The sequence below is a fragment of the Apodemus sylvaticus genome, chromosome 7 (genome assembly GCF_947179515.1).
Source record: "Apodemus sylvaticus chromosome 7, mApoSyl1.1, whole genome shotgun sequence".
NCBI classification, from domain to species: Eukaryota; Metazoa; Chordata; class Mammalia; order Rodentia; family Muridae; genus Apodemus; species Apodemus sylvaticus.
The window spans coordinates 50,141,567-50,159,065 of record NC_067478.1 but is presented as its reverse complement, the minus strand read 5'-3'; the positions used below and the strand labels follow the sequence as shown (position 1 = coordinate 50,159,065).

General features: G+C 40.4%; 1 protein-coding gene across 1 annotated transcript; it reads right to left on the bottom strand.

The window, feature by feature from the left end:
• Positions 1-1,667: 1,667 nt before the first annotated feature.
• LOC127689884 (myosin light polypeptide 6-like) lies at positions 1,668-2,093 on the bottom strand. Its single transcript, XM_052189438.1, has one exon. It carries the CDS (start codon positions 2,016-2,018, stop codon positions 1,668-1,670), a length of 351 nt encoding a protein of 116 aa, XP_052045398.1. The 5' UTR covers positions 2,019-2,093.
• Positions 2,094-17,499: the final 15,406 nt, after the last annotated feature.

Sequence of the window (17,499 nt, the reverse complement as noted above, 5' to 3'; positions counted from 1 at the left end):
CTTGGGACATCTGCAGACAAGTTAATCCTGTTTTGCTTCTAATTTCTGACCTTGTATTTTAAGCAGGCTGGTTGTTTCCACCCTGGTTCACCTGGCCCATGACAATTCTCCTGAGTGCATTTATTTAGATCCACGTGACTTTGGTCTGATATGGGGGGGGGGGGGGGGGAAGGTGTGCTTTGAAGGCCTGCAAGCCAGAGATGGGTAAATGAAATTCTATGATCTTTCATCAACCTAAGACAGGAACGTGTGTCTATAGGCCACGTTTATTTATAATAAATGCTAAAGGCCGTGTTTGTGCAAATAAACACAAAAAAACTGCACATGCTTTTCCAATGACGGGTAAGAGAAAGTCTAGAATTCTGACCTAAAACAGGCAGGACCGTCTGCCACCATAATTCCCAGACAGGACTATGGAGCATAATAAAATTTTTTGCCCCAGTCCAGTCAATTCTTAATAAATCAAAAGGGAGGAATTATGCCTTTCCCTCCCAGGCCTTGAGAGGGAATTCCAGACTTGTGTTAGCCATAATCCCCCTTCTCCCAGGGTGGAGCACTCTGATCAAGGTCAAGTTCAAACAGGTTTGTTTGAACTTGACCTTGTTTGTTTGAAACGGTTTTTCCTCCAGATCTACAAATTCCTAAATTAAGCAGGTGACCCACCCCGCCTGAGCAGTGGAGCCAATGCTTGCCAAGCAGTCAGACCAGTTTTCCTGAACAGACCTTGGAATTTGGGGGAGCAGTCTTGCCTGAAAATTTAAATTGTGAGTCCTCCATTAAACTTTGGGACCTTGATGAGCAACTGTTGTCTTGGTCTAGTTCTTTTCTTGCTGCCTTCCCATACATCCCCAGCTTCCCTTCCAGGTAACCCATTCGATGTAACTGTGGGCAGTTACAATCATAGACTGTACCCTCAAACTGGGGCCAAAATAAACCTTAAGTAGCTTTTTGTAACAGCAATGAGAAAATTAACCAATAAATTCTTCCAAACAAGTTTAGAAATAGAATTTTAACTCCTGGGTGAACAAGTTACTGAAGGGCTTTTGGAGTAAGTTGAAACCAAAACACAATAGTGATTTTAATGAAAATTCATGGTCACAATAGAGGGTGACCATATATGTATGGTCTTATGTATGGGGATTTCAAAGCTCACACTGTACAAGGGCCAATGTTCTAGGTCCCTGGATGGTTTCTCTGGGTCAGGCTAGGGTTTGAATTACTATATACAGATGATTACTATATACATTATTGATTGGTTAAATTATTGTAGCAGGACCCCTTCAATGAGCAGACTCGATTTAAAGTTCATTCTCTTTCTTTCTTTCTTTCTTTCTTTCTTTCTTTCTTTCTTTCTTTCTTTCTTTCTTTCTTTCTTTCTTTCTTTCTCTCTCTCTCTCTCTCTCTCTCTCTCTCTCTCTCTCTCTCTCTCTCTCTCTCTCTCCCCCTCCCTCCTTTCTTCCTTCCTTTCTTCTTCCTCCCCTTTCTCCTTCTCCCCCTCTTCTTCTTCTTCTTCTTTTTCTTTTTTTTTTTTTTTGAAAAAGAGACCAGATTTATTTGGTGAAGTCAATAAAGAAGAGAGTGCTGTGGGAGGTGACCCTGGGGATCCTCTGGGGCCACATAGAAATTTGACCACTTGCAAGGCACAGGCTGGAGACATAGAAATGTCCTCATCCATTCAGCACCATCCAGACACAGACAAGCTCTTTGTAGCTGATATAATCATTTCTGTCCTCATGCCCTTCACTAGCATCTCTACTTCTTCCTCTGTCATCCACCCAAACAAGGACATGACAGATTTCAGCACCCATTATAGTACCATTTCTGTCCTTGTCAAATACACGAAGGCCTTTAACCCAATCCCCATAAGATCCCTGGTCCTCGTGTTTGGCCCCAGTGTGCAGCATGGACAGGATGTGCTCAAAGTACAGCACCTTCACATTCATGTCATCTCTCTTGGGGTTCCCCAGGACCTTGAGCGCTGTGGTGTTGGTAGGGTTCTGACCCAAGACCCTCATCATGTCCCCAAATTGGCTGTATAGTATGTTACCATTACCTGTTTGATCAAACAGCTGGAAGATCTCCTTGAATTCTGTAGTCTGTGAAGTTTCACATCTTAGTTGTTCAACTTTGCAGGACCTTTTCTGGCAGGAAAGGCCTAAACTTCATTGTGAAGCAGTTAAGAATATTAGGAAAGAGAAATCACTGGATGGGGCTGGCAAAATGGCTCAGGTGATAAAAAGGAGTTTGTGGCCAAGCCTGTAGACATAAATTTTATTGCTAGGACCAGTGCAGCTGATTGCTTGAGGTGCTTGTTAAAATCGAGAGTCTTATTTTACTTCTCTTATCTTGAATCTGAAATTTTGAGAATTCAAATTGAAAATCTTTGCCTTTCTGAGACTCTTTGGATGAGTCTCGTATGCAGAGAACTGCTTGGTGTCCTAAGTAGATGAGGTCTGATCTATTTTCTGCTTCTTTCACTAAAAAAAACAAAACAACAACAATAGCAGCAGCAACAGCAGCAACAGCCACCACCATTTTGCAACCACCTGGGGTTTACCTGATTTCACCATATCGGCCCGACTGTGTGTGGTGTTCTTGCTCACGTGTTGTTAACTAATATCCCTGACCATTTTGGATATGTGGTTTCTGAAGGAAATATCAAATTTAAATACTTGTGCCAGTTTGGTATAAAGATACACAGCATGAATTTAGTACTGTTATTGTTTTATTTTTAATTTTTTAAATAATACTTTGGACCTTTGGAAGGATATTCCTTAAGCAATAGAAAATTTTAGCCAAACAGACGGTTCATCTATGAGGACATCTTGCAAATGTGTTTTCTGTCTGTGGATGTGCTTTTGTTTTCAGTTCTTAAGTCTTCTATCCTGGGACCAGTTTTGTCCAACAGCCTTGCAGTGTTAGCAGAGAGTTCAAGTCTGCTTCAGGCAATGTGGAGTTATCAGGGTGCTGAAACAAAGGGGCTCTTGTGGCACTCTTAAGGTATGGTCAAGATTTTACTATTTGATTTACTAATAAAATCTAGAAAATTTAAATAGTTTAGGAATCTAATTCAATTTTCCATATTAGGTTTTGATATGATCATTTTAGTAATTGCTTTCAGGATTGCATACATGCATTCCATGTATTTTGATCATATTTAAGTGCCTTCTCCCCTCATCTCCTCCCCGATCAATCCGTACCTTCCCACACACTTCCAATTATTCTGTTATTTCTCCCCTTATACCTGTCTGAGTCAGTTTGTATGCTCATAGACTGGTGGATGTCCCACCATCTTAGTTTTCTAAAACTACTTTTATATTAATAATGTTCTGGATATGATCTTTGAAAAACAAAATACCCCATATCTCATTTGTTTCTTCCTAGAAAAAGATCCAAGAATGTAAACTTAGTGATATAGTGGCATTCATAACTTGATTGCATTTGGAAGGAAATACATCAACTTTAAGTTGCAACACTTGGTAAATTTGGGTTAGTATTTTTATCTTTAAAAATATGTGCTTTTAGTTTTCCTTTAGAAACAGCTTTGGATATTGGGCAGGGAAAGAGGTAAAATTATAAACAAACATCTCGAGGATCAGAAGTGGATCAGGCAGAAAGGACAAGTGATATTCTTAGTGGGCAGCAGGGGGCGGATGTGCACTTGATTAGTGAAAGAATGGGACTTTTATTTTGTGGTTAGATTTTGCCAGACTTAGGATTGTCTGTTTGTCTGTGATTTACAAAGACCCTCAAATAATGATAGCTTAATCAAGTTACAATTCCTCTTACACACACTTAGGTAATTGCTATGAGTTGAATTGTGTCTTTCTGAAGGTATGTCCTTTCCTCTGCTTCCTACCTTAGATTGTAATGTTATATGGAAAGAATGTAGGCTTTAAATGGGAATTAGGTAGGGTGCTGAGGTGGACCAGGGAAGTGGGCGGAGGACATGACTGTGGAGTTTAACACAAGAAGGGAGGTGGTTCCAGTGAAGAACTGGAATCCTTTTCAGGCATTGGCTACACAGAGGATACACAGCCTGTGCAGAAAAGAGACAGCGTGTAACTTGCCCATAAACTATCTGTTAGGTCTCAAATCTGGGACAAATGTCTGAGGTGCCTATTTTACATATCAAGGCAGATGCTGGCCAGTAGATTCTCCCTGATTCCTCAGTTACAGGGCCCTCCTGGCTGGCATATTCATCCCCCTACCTCAAACCTCTCCAGCCCAGGGGTTGGGTGGCCCTTCCCTATATAATCCACCCACTCTGGTTACCTGGTCTTTGTTATCTGCTCTCTTGGTCTGTCTCTTGGCCCAGGCTGCCTGTTTTGTTTGGCAGCTCCTCTCCTCCCCGCTTCCCCCTCTTCTCACGCAGCCTAGCTCAGTCTGGTGTCCATGCTATACTCTCCCAAATGGTCTTCTGGTCTCCCTTTATCTACAGTAGCTCTCTTGTGCACCATACATAGGAACGGTCATGTCCTTTCCTTTTTTTTATTTCTTCCTTCATTCACTATCATAAGGACCCTTTTCCTCTCTCTTTTGGAGGAGGACCAGGATCCAGTGGTGGTGCAATACCAAGCTCATCTGTTTTTCTCTTTTAATGTGAACTATCCTTTTTCCTGTAACTAGATGTCTCAACAATTCACTGGTAAGAGACACAGGAATCTGGGCAACTCCAGTGGGGGCATCTAAACTCTGATGTTAGTAACAGTAGTTCCTCATTCAACAATTACTTTTTCCTTTAAGAGGGAAATTTGGACTCAATATATATGGGGCTGTACAGTGTGAGGTAGGGGTTAGAGGGGATTGTATGTAGGCCAAGAATTGCTAAGCCATGGTATTTATGATATGTGTGGTATGTGTGGCATGTGTGACATGTGTGGCATGTATGGCATAAATATAGGAAATTAGAGACTTAATTCTGTAAATATTTCTTGGAACTGAGCAGAATGAGTTGTGCTAGCTTGGCATGTCTCAGGGTGATTTGATATTTCTATTTTTCCCCCTGTCTCTGTGTCTCTGTGGACTGTCAGTGAAGTATACTACATTCTTGCTTAATGTTTATTGAACAATAACATTGTTTTCTATCGATTCTACCTTGGTTGAAATATTTTCTGGGAGAGCATAAAATAATTGTTTTTTAGTTATAATGTATGATGCTGGCTGAGTTAATTGGCTTTGCTGAGTAATATTTTTCATCGATAAGGTACAGTAAGTAGACTTCAGCATGGTAGTGGCCTGGGGAAATATGGAAAGATATTATCGCTGAAGGTTCTGAGAGACTGTCAGAGGCACTGCCTTTGTTTTTACAAGGAAATGAGACCTCAAGGAGCAGAGTGATATGCTTGGAATTTTGCAGTGAGCTGGAGAGCTAGCGTTTATGTCAGGGATTTCTGAGTCTTAGTTTTCTTCCATGCTGTCACCGTGTTGACTATGAGGAGAAATGTACAAGTTAATCATGACCAGGGAAGTTCTGATTGGCTTCAAAAAACAAACTGTAAGTACAGGTTGGCTGGGGAAAGTGGACAGGGCAGTTTGCTTGTCCTTAGTTTATGATAAGGGTGCTGTGAATTTAAAATTTCCAAAAGTACAGCTTAAGCCAACAGTGCAATCTGGTGACAGAAAGGGCGATGGGGAAATAGTATGAGACAAGGAGGTTATCAGAAGTGTTCTTTGTGAATAACCCCTCACTTAGACTCCTGTCAATAACTCAGATAATGGTAGTTTTCAGCAGAGTTAGGACTTGAACTCAGGGCTGTGAAACTGTGTTCTTAGCCACTGTAAGCTGGGCCTTTTCAGACTTTCAATAGTTTTCTGCATGTGTTGTATGTTCTTCCACCATTATCCTTGCAGCTTGCTCTGATTACAATTTTAGGAAAATCTTTAAGCTTTTGTCAGTTGCAAAATGGATCTTCAGTACAGAAGGCCCTTGGCTGTGAGCTATACCTCACTCTGATAGAGCATTGCCCTTCTTCTGGATTTGGCTTGGCATGGTCTCCTCTACTGCTTCTGTACAGAACATAACTACTTAACTGTACCCCAAATCTCTTTGAAGTTTAGTGAAAGTATGTGTTGTGCATTACTGGGAAGGCCTTAAATGTTACCCCATATATCATTTATTGATTAAATCAAGGGTTTTGAGCCATGATATATGTAGATACTAGAGTTCCGGTAAAGAAGACAAAACATCACCTTAAAATATATTCCTTGAGAGAAAGGGGGAGGGTCTCATGAGTATAAATAAGAATACCCATTATACACATCTATAAAAGATTCCAAATCAGAGTGTATAAAGGCCAGCCTTTACTATGTGTTGGAATAACACCTTTTACATCTTTAATATCTTTGTGTAAATCTTCTGCCTAACTGGAAGATCTTGGTGGTAGATGCTGACTGGTTTTATTCTACACAAAAGCCTGAGTTTTGATGCCTTTTAGCTAGGTAGAGTTTGGTTGAGACCATGTGAAAATTAGTTTTCACTGTAAGCTGTGTGACTGTGGCCCAGAGATATAGTTTCTTTAATGTTTAAGAGACCCTTAATAAGAGCTACTTTTGTTCTCTAGGAACCTTTCACTGATGTATATTGTTTCAGAAGCCCAGCTAAAATTCTATTCTGTGAGAACTGGACCCACCCAGCTCTTCCCCAAAAGAACTCTAGGAATAAGAGAAAGAAATGTGAGCACTAAGTAGACGCTTCAATGGCTTTATCAGGTTTGAATGTTTGCCAGATCTCTCACCGGTGGCAAAATGTCTTTGTGAACCTTGTGCCTTCTCTGTGGTTGAATGGAACTTAGTTGCAGAGGATGATTCCCACAAATCATGTTTTCTAAGCAGAGAAGTTGGAGGGTAAAAAAAATATAACTGAGGGAGGCTGAGATGGGAGATGGTAATATTTTATAGAGTTACGTGGCAATCTTGAATATTGGTGGGAATGGTTTCACAGAGGGTCTAAAATAGGAAAATGTGATATTTGTTATAAATGCGTCGGGAGCAATGAAAGCTTTATAGACAAAAGTTCTGTTCTTGGCAGGAAGTTGCATTCCTTGACCAAAAAGGTCTTTTTCCACATCTAATTCATTGATTAAATCAAAGTTCTGAGTCATGAGGAAACATACACAGACACTACTGTAATCGACTTGGCAGATGAAGATATTCTAAAGAGACACCACGTCTCTCAATCTGATTGTCAGACTATTGAGACAATGTACTCCAAAGAAGCGAGGATTTCCCCAGGAATCTTCTGCTAGGAGAAAGGAAAAGGCTCCAGTCAGAGAGGGAACTTGTTTCCCAGAAAGATTTTACACAGTTTTAACCACTTGTCACCTTACCTTTCAGGATGAGACTGAAGCCCAGACTATGATGGGTTAATGGTGGGCGGGGATCACATCTTGACTTGGACTGCTGTGCTGTGCTATCCTTGGTCCCCTATCAAATTTAAAATTTGGCCTCATCTTAGGACCCTGAAGACCAAAGCCCAACTTGAGGGAATTACTGGATCTCTTTGTTACTCTTCCTAGTGTGGCCGCATTGTACAAATCTCCGCTTTCTGCTTTCTGCTTTTAATTGGTTTATGGGTGGCTGGATGTGACTTGGGGACAGATTGTCACTTTCCAAATTTGATATCCGCTATTTCAGTAAGAGGCAAATACGTATTAGTAGAAGGCAGTCGAGTCCAAAGAAAACAAACCACAGGGTATGTACTATACAAGATTTGAAATAAGAATGGCGTACACTCATTCTTTTTTTTTTAATTTATTTATTTTTTTAAATTTTTTATTCAATATAATTTATTTACATTTCAAATGATTTCCCCCTTTCTAGCCCCCCACTCCCCGAAAGTCCCATAAGCCCCCTTCTCTTCCCCTGTCCTCCCACCTACCCCTTCCCACTTTCCCGTTCTGGTTTTGCCGAATACTGCTTCACTGAGTCTTTCGAGAACCAGGGGCCACTCCTCCTTTCTTCTTGTACCTCATTTGATGTGTGGATTATGTTTTGGGTATTCCAGTTTTTTAGGTTAATATCCACTTATTAGTGAGTGCATACCATGATTCACCTTTTGAGTCTGGGTTACCTCACTTAGTATGATGTTCTCTAGCTCCATCCATTTGCCTAAGAATTTCACGAATTCATTGTTTCTAATGGCTGAATAGTACTCCATTGTGTAGATATACCACATTTTTTGCATCCACTCTTCTGTTGAGGGATACCTGGGTTCTTTCCAGCATCTGGCAATTATAAATAGGGCTGCTATGAACATAGTAGAGCATGTATCCTTATTACTTGGTGGGGAATCCTCTGGGTATATGCCCAGGAGTGGTATAGCAGGATCTTTTGGAAGTGAGGTACCCAGTTTTCAGAGGAACCGCCAGACTGATTTCCAGAGTGGTTGTACCAATTTGCAACCCCACCAGCAGTGGAGGAGTGTTCCTCTTTCTCCACACCCTCTCCAACACCTGCTGTCTCCTGAATTTTTAATCTTAGCCATTCTGACTGGTGTAAGATGAAATCTTAGGGTTGTTTTGATTTGCATTTCCCTAATGACTAATGAAGTTGAACATTTTTTAAGATGCTTCTCCGCCATCCGAAGTTCTTCAGGTGAGAATTCTTTGTTTAACTCTGTTTGAAATAAGAATGGCGTACACTCATTCTTATTGCTATTTTGTAAGGCAATTGTACACTTGCTCTCAACAGCAACTTTTTGACTGAAGCTATGAGATGACAAGAGTCTTACAGGGCTTTAAGATTACCCGATAGAAACAAACAACACACACACACACACATTATATATGTACATGCAAAACAAATGCTGATTTTAATTATTAATTATTATCAAAGATGTGTCTGAAAGTCAACAATGGACAGGCAGATAGAAACAGGAAAAAATGACTGTAGGAAGAATTGTCTTAAAGTACATTAAAATTTTTGCTAGGGTGAGATAAAAATTGTTCAATTTTTAAGGTAACAAAAAGCTGCTTGTGGAAAGTAAGGGACTATGTGAGCCTTTGATTAGAGTGGAGGGCGTACACTGGTTCTCTAGAGGGAAGACTCAGTCTCCAAAGAGCTGCTTGGTCCCGCCCTTCAGCAAGTGGACTACCTGGTGGGAAGAGTGGGACTCATTAACTCCCTCACTTTTGAGCAAAGCTTACAGGCGTGCTCGTGGAGTTCAGTTACAAGCAGCATTTATTTCCATCCACAGTCTGCCAATGGTTGCTCAACACGGGGCAGATAAGGTGAGCTTGCGCTGAGACGGAATTGCCGAGGTAACGGGAACACCTTCACAAAGACCTTCCTGGTGTTGCAGATCCCGCTCAGCTAACCCCGTCAGCCCACACCATGGTCCAGGTTTACTTGGGATGCCACTCCAGTGAGTCTTCTCATCGTACGTTCATCTATCCCTCCCTTTCATATTGAGATATTAACTATCCCACCTCTAAAAAAAAATCGTTCATTGTTTTCAGGGCTGGGGGTTTCATTATCATCAAACACAGCAAAGTGTCACTCGTAAATGCTGACAATTCCCGGGGCAGAGATCTTTCCTTTGGGCCATGGAGGCCCCTCTTCATTCGGGTTTTCCCCTCTCTGACTAGATTATAAAAAATCTAAGAGTGTGTCTCTTACATTTTGTATTCCTTTAACATCTGTCTTGAAAGTTGGTTAATAGATAATTGTCTATTCAATGATTTTTTTTGGCATAAATATTCCAATTAAAGTATGATATGTAAAAGAGTTTATTGAATTGGTACGGAAGAAACACAAACAGAATGAATTTTATTTTTACTTACTTTGACTCATATTTAAAATAAGACTTGGTTTTTAGTGAATTTAAGTACAAAAATGATGTTTTCTCAAAAGTCTCTGTTAGGACTGGGCTGGTTAGTTTTTGTAGATGTGACAGATGAGAGACACCTGGGAAGAGGAAATCTCATTTGAGGAATTGCCTCCAACAGATTGGTGTATGAGCGTGTGTGTGGGGATTTTATTTTTTATTTTATTTTATTTGTTTGATTTCTAACTGATGGAAGAGGGCCTCATTCACTGTAGGTGGTGCCGCCCTGGACAGGTAGTCTTGAGTTATTCAGGAAGCAAGTCTGAAAGCAGTGTTCCTCCACAGTCTCTGCTTCAGTCCCTGCTGCTGGGTTTGAGCTCCTTCTGACTTCACTCAGCAACGGGTTGTGACCTGGTAGCTGTAAGATGAAAGTAATCATTCCTTCTTTGATGTTGATTTTGGTCAGAGTTTTGTCACAGTAACAGAAAGAAGTGAGGACGACAGACTGTCCAAGGCTCCTTGTAAACAAGATAGGCTTCATTTGGGGGGGGGGTACACCAACTAGAACACATGCCTCTGTTCTTATTAAAAAGACAACATTGGAATATTCAGCCAGTGTGGTTGATTTTAAATAAAGCAACTCCTGGCTAGATTGTAATATATCCACTAGATGGCAGGCGACTGCTGGAGGAGGAGAACCCACGGTATTTTAGGGGATTGGTTTATTTCCACCCAGTTGTCTCTGTCAACAGGCCTTGCTAATAAGTGCTTTAATTTCTATAAAGTTTTTCAGCATTAGTTTTCCAGAGTTTTAAAAAGCGATTGCAACACACTCCACGAACAGTACCTGCCAGAATATTTTCCACCACCACATCTGACCGTATGCTGAACTTTTATTCACCCTAATTTTCTTAGACCATAAATATTGTACTGATCTAACATGGAAATCGAAATAGAACAATGGAAAAAATGCGTTATTTTAGTCAATGGAGAACACACAATTTCTTATTTCTGTGAGCACTGGAGTTTAAATGTGTCTAGGAATGGTTACTTGGAAACAATAGGGCGCAAAGGCAGTTCTGCTCAGTAGTGCATCAGGACTCTAAGTGAATGTAGTATTGGCTCACATTATCTGTGTTTGCTCTTGACATGTCTAGTGGATGTTTGAGATTGAAACCATGTCTAAGAAATCTCCATTTCTGTGCAATTACCCCAAGAATAGAAAGATAGAGTGTGGCTTGCGCTCTTTATGGGCGTGGCTTGTGTTTTTGTGGGTGGGGCTTCCTCTATTATATTTTCTTTCTTTGCTACATAGTTCATATGTGTTCTGTCTTATAGAGATGCCAATAATAATATTAAAGCAAGTGCTTACTCATTTGCCTAAATTAAGTGAAAGAAACTACATAAGGGAGCTGCGTTGGTTGATCTGTCGTATTTAGAGTTCCGTGTTTTATCATTGCTATGAATAACACTTGAGAGAGAAGGCCACCCAATTAATTTATGGCACTTAAGCGTATCCCTTAGCATGTATGTCTATTCTATAGAAAGCGGAAGCTATTACACACGGGCCAATTATGAGCTTCGCATCCGCTGCCTTTGACACTGGCATCTCTATTTAATTTAGTTAAATTAAATAAATGCGAAAATGAAGCTCGAAGGAGGGACCATGGACTTTTAGTTAACAAAAATAGACAGAAAAGACCACTTAAGTCTTTTTGCCAGACAAATTTTGAAATTCAGCAGGGTAGATTAACAGCACATGCACCACACACCTGTGGCCCGAGGTTCCTTTCTGGCCGTTGAGCAATAAATGATAGCAAAGTGAAAACAAATGAAGGTCAAAGGAGCTCCTTATTAAAGGGCAGAGCCTGGCCCTTCCGTCCCTCAGCCGTTAAGGATTTTGAATGACTATTTAGAGATGAAAGCACGGGGTCTTGGAATTACATTTCCTATGACTCCCATTCCATATTAAAAACACTGGCTTGTGTGTGTGTGTGTGTGTGTGTGTGCATGCATTTAGAACTCAATTTAACTCTCTTACTAACAATTTCCTTCAAAATCAATGGTCTCTAGTATAAAACAGATGGCTAACTCCATCTCTCACTACATTTCAATAGAAACCCAGTAAAGAGGTCTCATCCCAGGAGCAACAGACATTCTAATAGCAATAATCTATGGCCAACACTGTTATTTTTGTACAAGGAGAAATTAGGATAATTGGATGACAATGAATTCATTTGTTATTTAACAAATATTTGCATTGTGTCTAATATTGCAACCCCCAATGTCACCCACCCACACATAAATATGTAATTTATCAGAACGTTAAAGAAAATAGAAAGCAGGACACTTACAGTTCTTGGACTAAATTTATGTTCTCTGTCCTGAAGACTTTTTTGACACTAGAGAAATAGCGTCATCAGAGGGAGCTAGCCCTGCCCCAGGCCTTGTCACAGCGCTCTGCCTCACAACAGTGTGTCTGTTCTTGCTGCTCTTGGAGCTGTGCTCCCAGCAGTCAGAACTACCCCTTGCAGACACTGAGTATGAGAGCTATTGCCTTTGATATGGAAGTTGCTCGGACTTGGAGTTTTCAGTGGAAAAGTCAGGTGCATTTTGCTTCTTTGTTGTGCTCTTAGTTTGAAAGCTGACCCATCTTGGCTGATGTGCCTCCCTGGATGTTTGTTATCATAACTTTGGTGATTTTCAGTTTGTTTGTTTGTTGTTTTTTTTTTTTTTCTGCAGTTACTAAGGGGAAGAAACCACATCATCCTAGGTTGGCTAAGCCTACAGTGAGCATGAGCACATAATGAGTTATTTCCAAGTTAGGACACTTTTGAGAATGAATGGACATTTAATAAGTATGCCAGGCAACGGTTATCAATTGGAACCATCCTGGACAAGTGGATGTAAGAGTGTCCTACATAATTACTCACTCCTAGCCAATGTTTGTTTTCTACAGTTTCTCTTCATTTGAGGATAAGTCAATTTAGATAGTCAGTTTAAAGATGGGCAAATGATCTCTTACAGATGGATTCTTGCTATCTCATTGGGAGTTCTTAGCATGAAGGTAGCTGATTTCTCTCCATTTATAAATCATCTTATTAAAGTATAATTGACATGGAACATTGTATAAGTTTAAAGTGTGCCCCTCCCTCTCCCTTCCTTCCTCCCTCTTCCTTCCTCCTCTGTCTCTGTCTCTCTCTCATACACACATACAGTGAGAGAGAGAGAGAGAGAGAGAGAGAGAGAGAGAGAGAGAGAGAGAGAGAGAGATTTAAGACCATGAGTCTCCCAAATATGTTCTTCTCATAGACTGAAGCAACTGCAATGTGTTCCCCCCGACTTTTATTTAAACATTTAAAAATTAGCACACATGGTACTAGGTTTCATTATAGTAATTTTTGAACAACAAAGTTTTTGTTGATTCTCTGTCCTCCTCTTCTACCCAACAACAACTTCTTTCCAGCTTTTATGCCTCATGTGTAGTGTCTGCCTATCTTTTATTCCTCAGCATCACTCCAATGGTCACCTTTTAGCTCTCTAGTCTATATTCACACTCACCCCAGCAGTATATGGAGATAAGCATTATAAGCAAGAACATGCATATGGGAGAGAACATGTGATTTTTGTTTGAGTCTGCATCACCTCACTTAATGTAATAGTTTCCAGATTTCCCTTTTTGTTCCTGAAAATTCTATTTTCTTTATATATGAATGAAATTTACACACACACACACACACACACACACACACACCACTTTCATTATTCATTTGGGATGGACATCTGGGCTTGCTCCATTTCTTTGCTGTTGGGAATAATGCATCAATAAACATGGATGTGCAGGTATTCTGTGGAAAGATAGAGTCCTTTGGATATATATCCCAGAGTGGAATAGCTGGGTCATGTGGAAATTCTATTTTTAACTTTATGAGACACTTCCTTACTGTATTCTGTAGTGGTTGTGCCAATTTATACTTCCATCAGCAATGAATAAGTGTGCCTCTTTCCCAACATCCTGGCTAGCATTTGTTGTTTCTTGAATCTAGGCATTCTGACTGGGGTGAGACGGAGCCATAAAGCATTTCCTTAATGACTAAGAATGCTGAACAGTTCTAAGGTACTTATATGACATTTGTCTTTCTTCTTTGGAGAGCTGTCTCTATTTCATTAGGACCATTTGACAAATGAAAGGATCGATTTTGGTGTTTAAATTTTCAGTTCTTCATATAGAATCGTTATAAACCACCTGTTTGCCATATGGCTGGCAAAGATTTTCTCCCATTGTTTAGGTTGTCTGTTTGATAATGTTGGACATAGGTTTGTTGTGTATAACCTTGATTATCTTGAGGTATATCTTTTCTATTACTAATTTTTTAGGACTTTTTTTTTTTTAATCTTGAAGGCATTCACCCTGTTGTTGCCTGGTAAATTGGTTTGTGTTTCCCAAAACTGTGCATAAAATCATGTGGTATATTATTATTTGGGATATGTGTGTGATTCATTAGGGCCCCCTTTATTGGTTGTATCATCAGTTCAGTTCCTTCATGGTATGTAGCACCAGTCCACCATGTGGACAGTTCAGTTGTTTACCATTCCATTATGTAGATATTTCAGTTTACCCATCTAGACCCATCACTGCATTGTTTCCAGCTTTTGGTTTCAGAAGTCAGCTCTGGGCATTCACATATGTGCTCTTTCATGGAAAAAATGTTCTCATTTCCTTAGGTAAGTCCCTATGGGTAGAACTGATGCCTTGTACGGCCAGTTTATATTTAACTTGGGAAACTACGGAACTGTTTTCCAAGCTGGTTCGAGTGTTTGCACTCCTATTGCTCACATATGTACCTCTCATTCTGATACTGGAGGTCAACACTGGATACAGTTAGGCTTTCTAAAACTTCTAGACATTGTAAAAGAGCTGAAATTATTTTAATTTGTAGTTTTAATTTGCATTTCCCTTACAATTAACGATAACCATTTTTGAGTCTCCTTAATTGTTGGCTATGTAGAATTAGGCAAAGTGATTGCTCAATGTTTGTCCTTTTATTGGAGTGTTTTCTTATTACCGTGTTTTGTCAAAACCTATTTACTAAGCACTAGCTTTTAGTGACATATGTGATATGATTTGTCATGTCTTACCATTGCTTAACAATGTTTTTTTTAAATGTGTCTGAGTAGTTCTATTTCTCTCCTAATTTTTACTTCAGACATCATTTTGTATTGAATTGGATCCATAAAACTTTACCTGATCATGTATTTGTTTATTCATTCAATTCTCTATATGTAACACCTAACTTAAAGCTCTTTGTGTGTAGGGGAACATATAGCTCTCTGTATTATATTTAGTCTTTATAACAAGTGGCTGTTAAACATTTACTGACATATTAAGATTTATGCCAATAAAAAGAGCTCTTTCTTGCATAAAGATCCTGAGTTGGGGATATAGCCCAGTGGTGGGATATTTGCCTAATATGTTCAAAACGCCGTGTTCAGTCTCTACAACCCCCTGTCCCCACCAGAATCCAGAAGCCTGTGATCTGGAACAATGGCAGCAAAGCCTTGGAGCATTAAGTAAGCGGACTGTCTGTACACCAACAGACCAACCCCTCCAAAGACCAAGTAAAGAAATTGATAGAGATTTTGCCAATGGAAAACGTCAGTGTTTTTACTTTCCTGTGTGTCCTAGCTTTTCATTGCATGTCTTTTTTTCTTAAAACTCTGTTTTCCTCTATTTGTGCTTTAAAGATGAGAAGCTTAGACTTCTTTCTAATACAGCGTCCAATGGTAGTCCAGAGACAGGAACAGTCAGGGGGACGTGTCGAGGCTATAAAAGCAAGCACTGGATTGTGTCTTGCATTGTCGTGTTCCTTATCTCATGTCTGTAACTGTACTCTTCTCCCAGTTAGGTTCCCCAAATTCCTTGACATATGGAAAGTTTTGTCCTGTTTTCTCAGTATTTGGAACATACGTAGTTTGGGTATCCTGCCCAGTGTTAGGGGCAAGTATCAGGTTCCTTGAAAGTTGTCTTTTCTTTGTTTAACTTTTCCTTGAGTTTTTTCTTTTCCTCTTGGATTAGGTTCTTGGTATGAGGGTAGATCCACAGTCGAACTCCAGATTGCTAGTACAGGACACCTGGCTTGTCTAGCTTTCCTCTGAAGTCTGGAGTGCCAGCTCATAAGTGAGTCACAGCATACTTAGTTATGCAATGCCAGTATGCAGACATAGGAGATAAACCCTGTTCAAATTTAGGCAATGCATGGGAAATTGTAACATCCCCGAGGACATAGCTACAATTTGCATAAAACGAGTTTGACATCAATCATTGCATACAATCCAGTATCCCCATATAAGCTCCTCTGAATTGGTTTGCACGCCAGGGAAATAGAGCAAGAGGTTTTAAAATGGCAGATATCAGCATATGGTCTCTAGACCCATCTTGTCAAGCTGGTCTGGGGGTTTGGTTCAATGAACATTCTCGTGCTCCATTCCAGACCCGCAAGATTGGAACCCTGGATGCGGGACCTAGATCTTTGCAGATCCTTCATGGGTATCTTCTATGCTCTGTAGTTCAATAATTTTGTTTTAGAAGTCTAATTTCCATTTTAGAAACAACTCAGGGAGAGTTGACTGCATTTAACCTCCACGTACATTGATAATAGGAAGAACATTAAATAGAAGCGGATGAACTCCAACTCTTCCAGCAAGTCACTGCACGCTTGAGAGCCGTTTTTCCATTGCCAATAGATTTGGCAGGAATGAGTGAAGTTCAAGGAGGCAGATTACAATCTCTGAACCAGTGAATAAGTGAAATGTCTCCCACCCTCATTGCAGTTCCAGCCAAGAAAGAAGACAGGGAAAGAAGAAAACTCCCTGAAACCCAGACGACAGCCTGTAAGAGGACAGGGGCAGGGTGCTCCTTAAAGTGTTGTGGATTCTAGTCCTGGCCATGAGGGGAGGAGAGGCCCCCACCCGACCAACATATGTTACAAATTGTGAGTGCTAACTCTTTCCACATTTGCCTCACATTTACATGCCTTTTATTTGTGGCTGAATCTGCCTTACAGGTGCCTTATGTTTCAGAAAGCAGAGATCAAAAAGAATTCACTTCTCAGGATTCAGCAATGCCCAGCCAAGGCATGAAACACCCTTTTCATATTGTCTCTCCTCCAACTCTCGCCTACAAATGAGGCACCCAGGTTTCTCAGGGGGGATATATTCCCTTGAAACTGAAGCAGCAGTGGCTCCTACTCCTCTGTCAGGACTTCAACCTAACATTTACTCTCAAGTATTCTTAATATACCAAGTCATATTTAATATTCCAAGCATAATTATTGGAGAACACATGAACTATAATAAACCCAGCAGTAGACTCGGTATTGTTTCCCTTTCAGGAACATTTCATTGGTGCAGCATGTACACATTGCATAGCAAGCGCTCAAGTCCTGCCCTGGGCAGGCAGTTGATGCACTCTGAGAATGCCTGAGAGGCAGCAGATGATTCGGGAGAGCTCGCACGGGGTGCCCTGACACAGTCAGATTGACCTGGCAGGGGAAAGAGAGGCAGACAGTTTTTTCCACCCCTGTCTATACAGCACCACTGTATCCTGTCTAGGGTAGGGCCTTTCATTTGCAAAGCTGGGTGCTTCTCTGGAAACTTACTCTACTCTCATCTGACCTCTTGTTAGGCCTGAGCTTGCCAGATCTGTCCCAGCGTGCCACCTGTGTGTGTGGTTT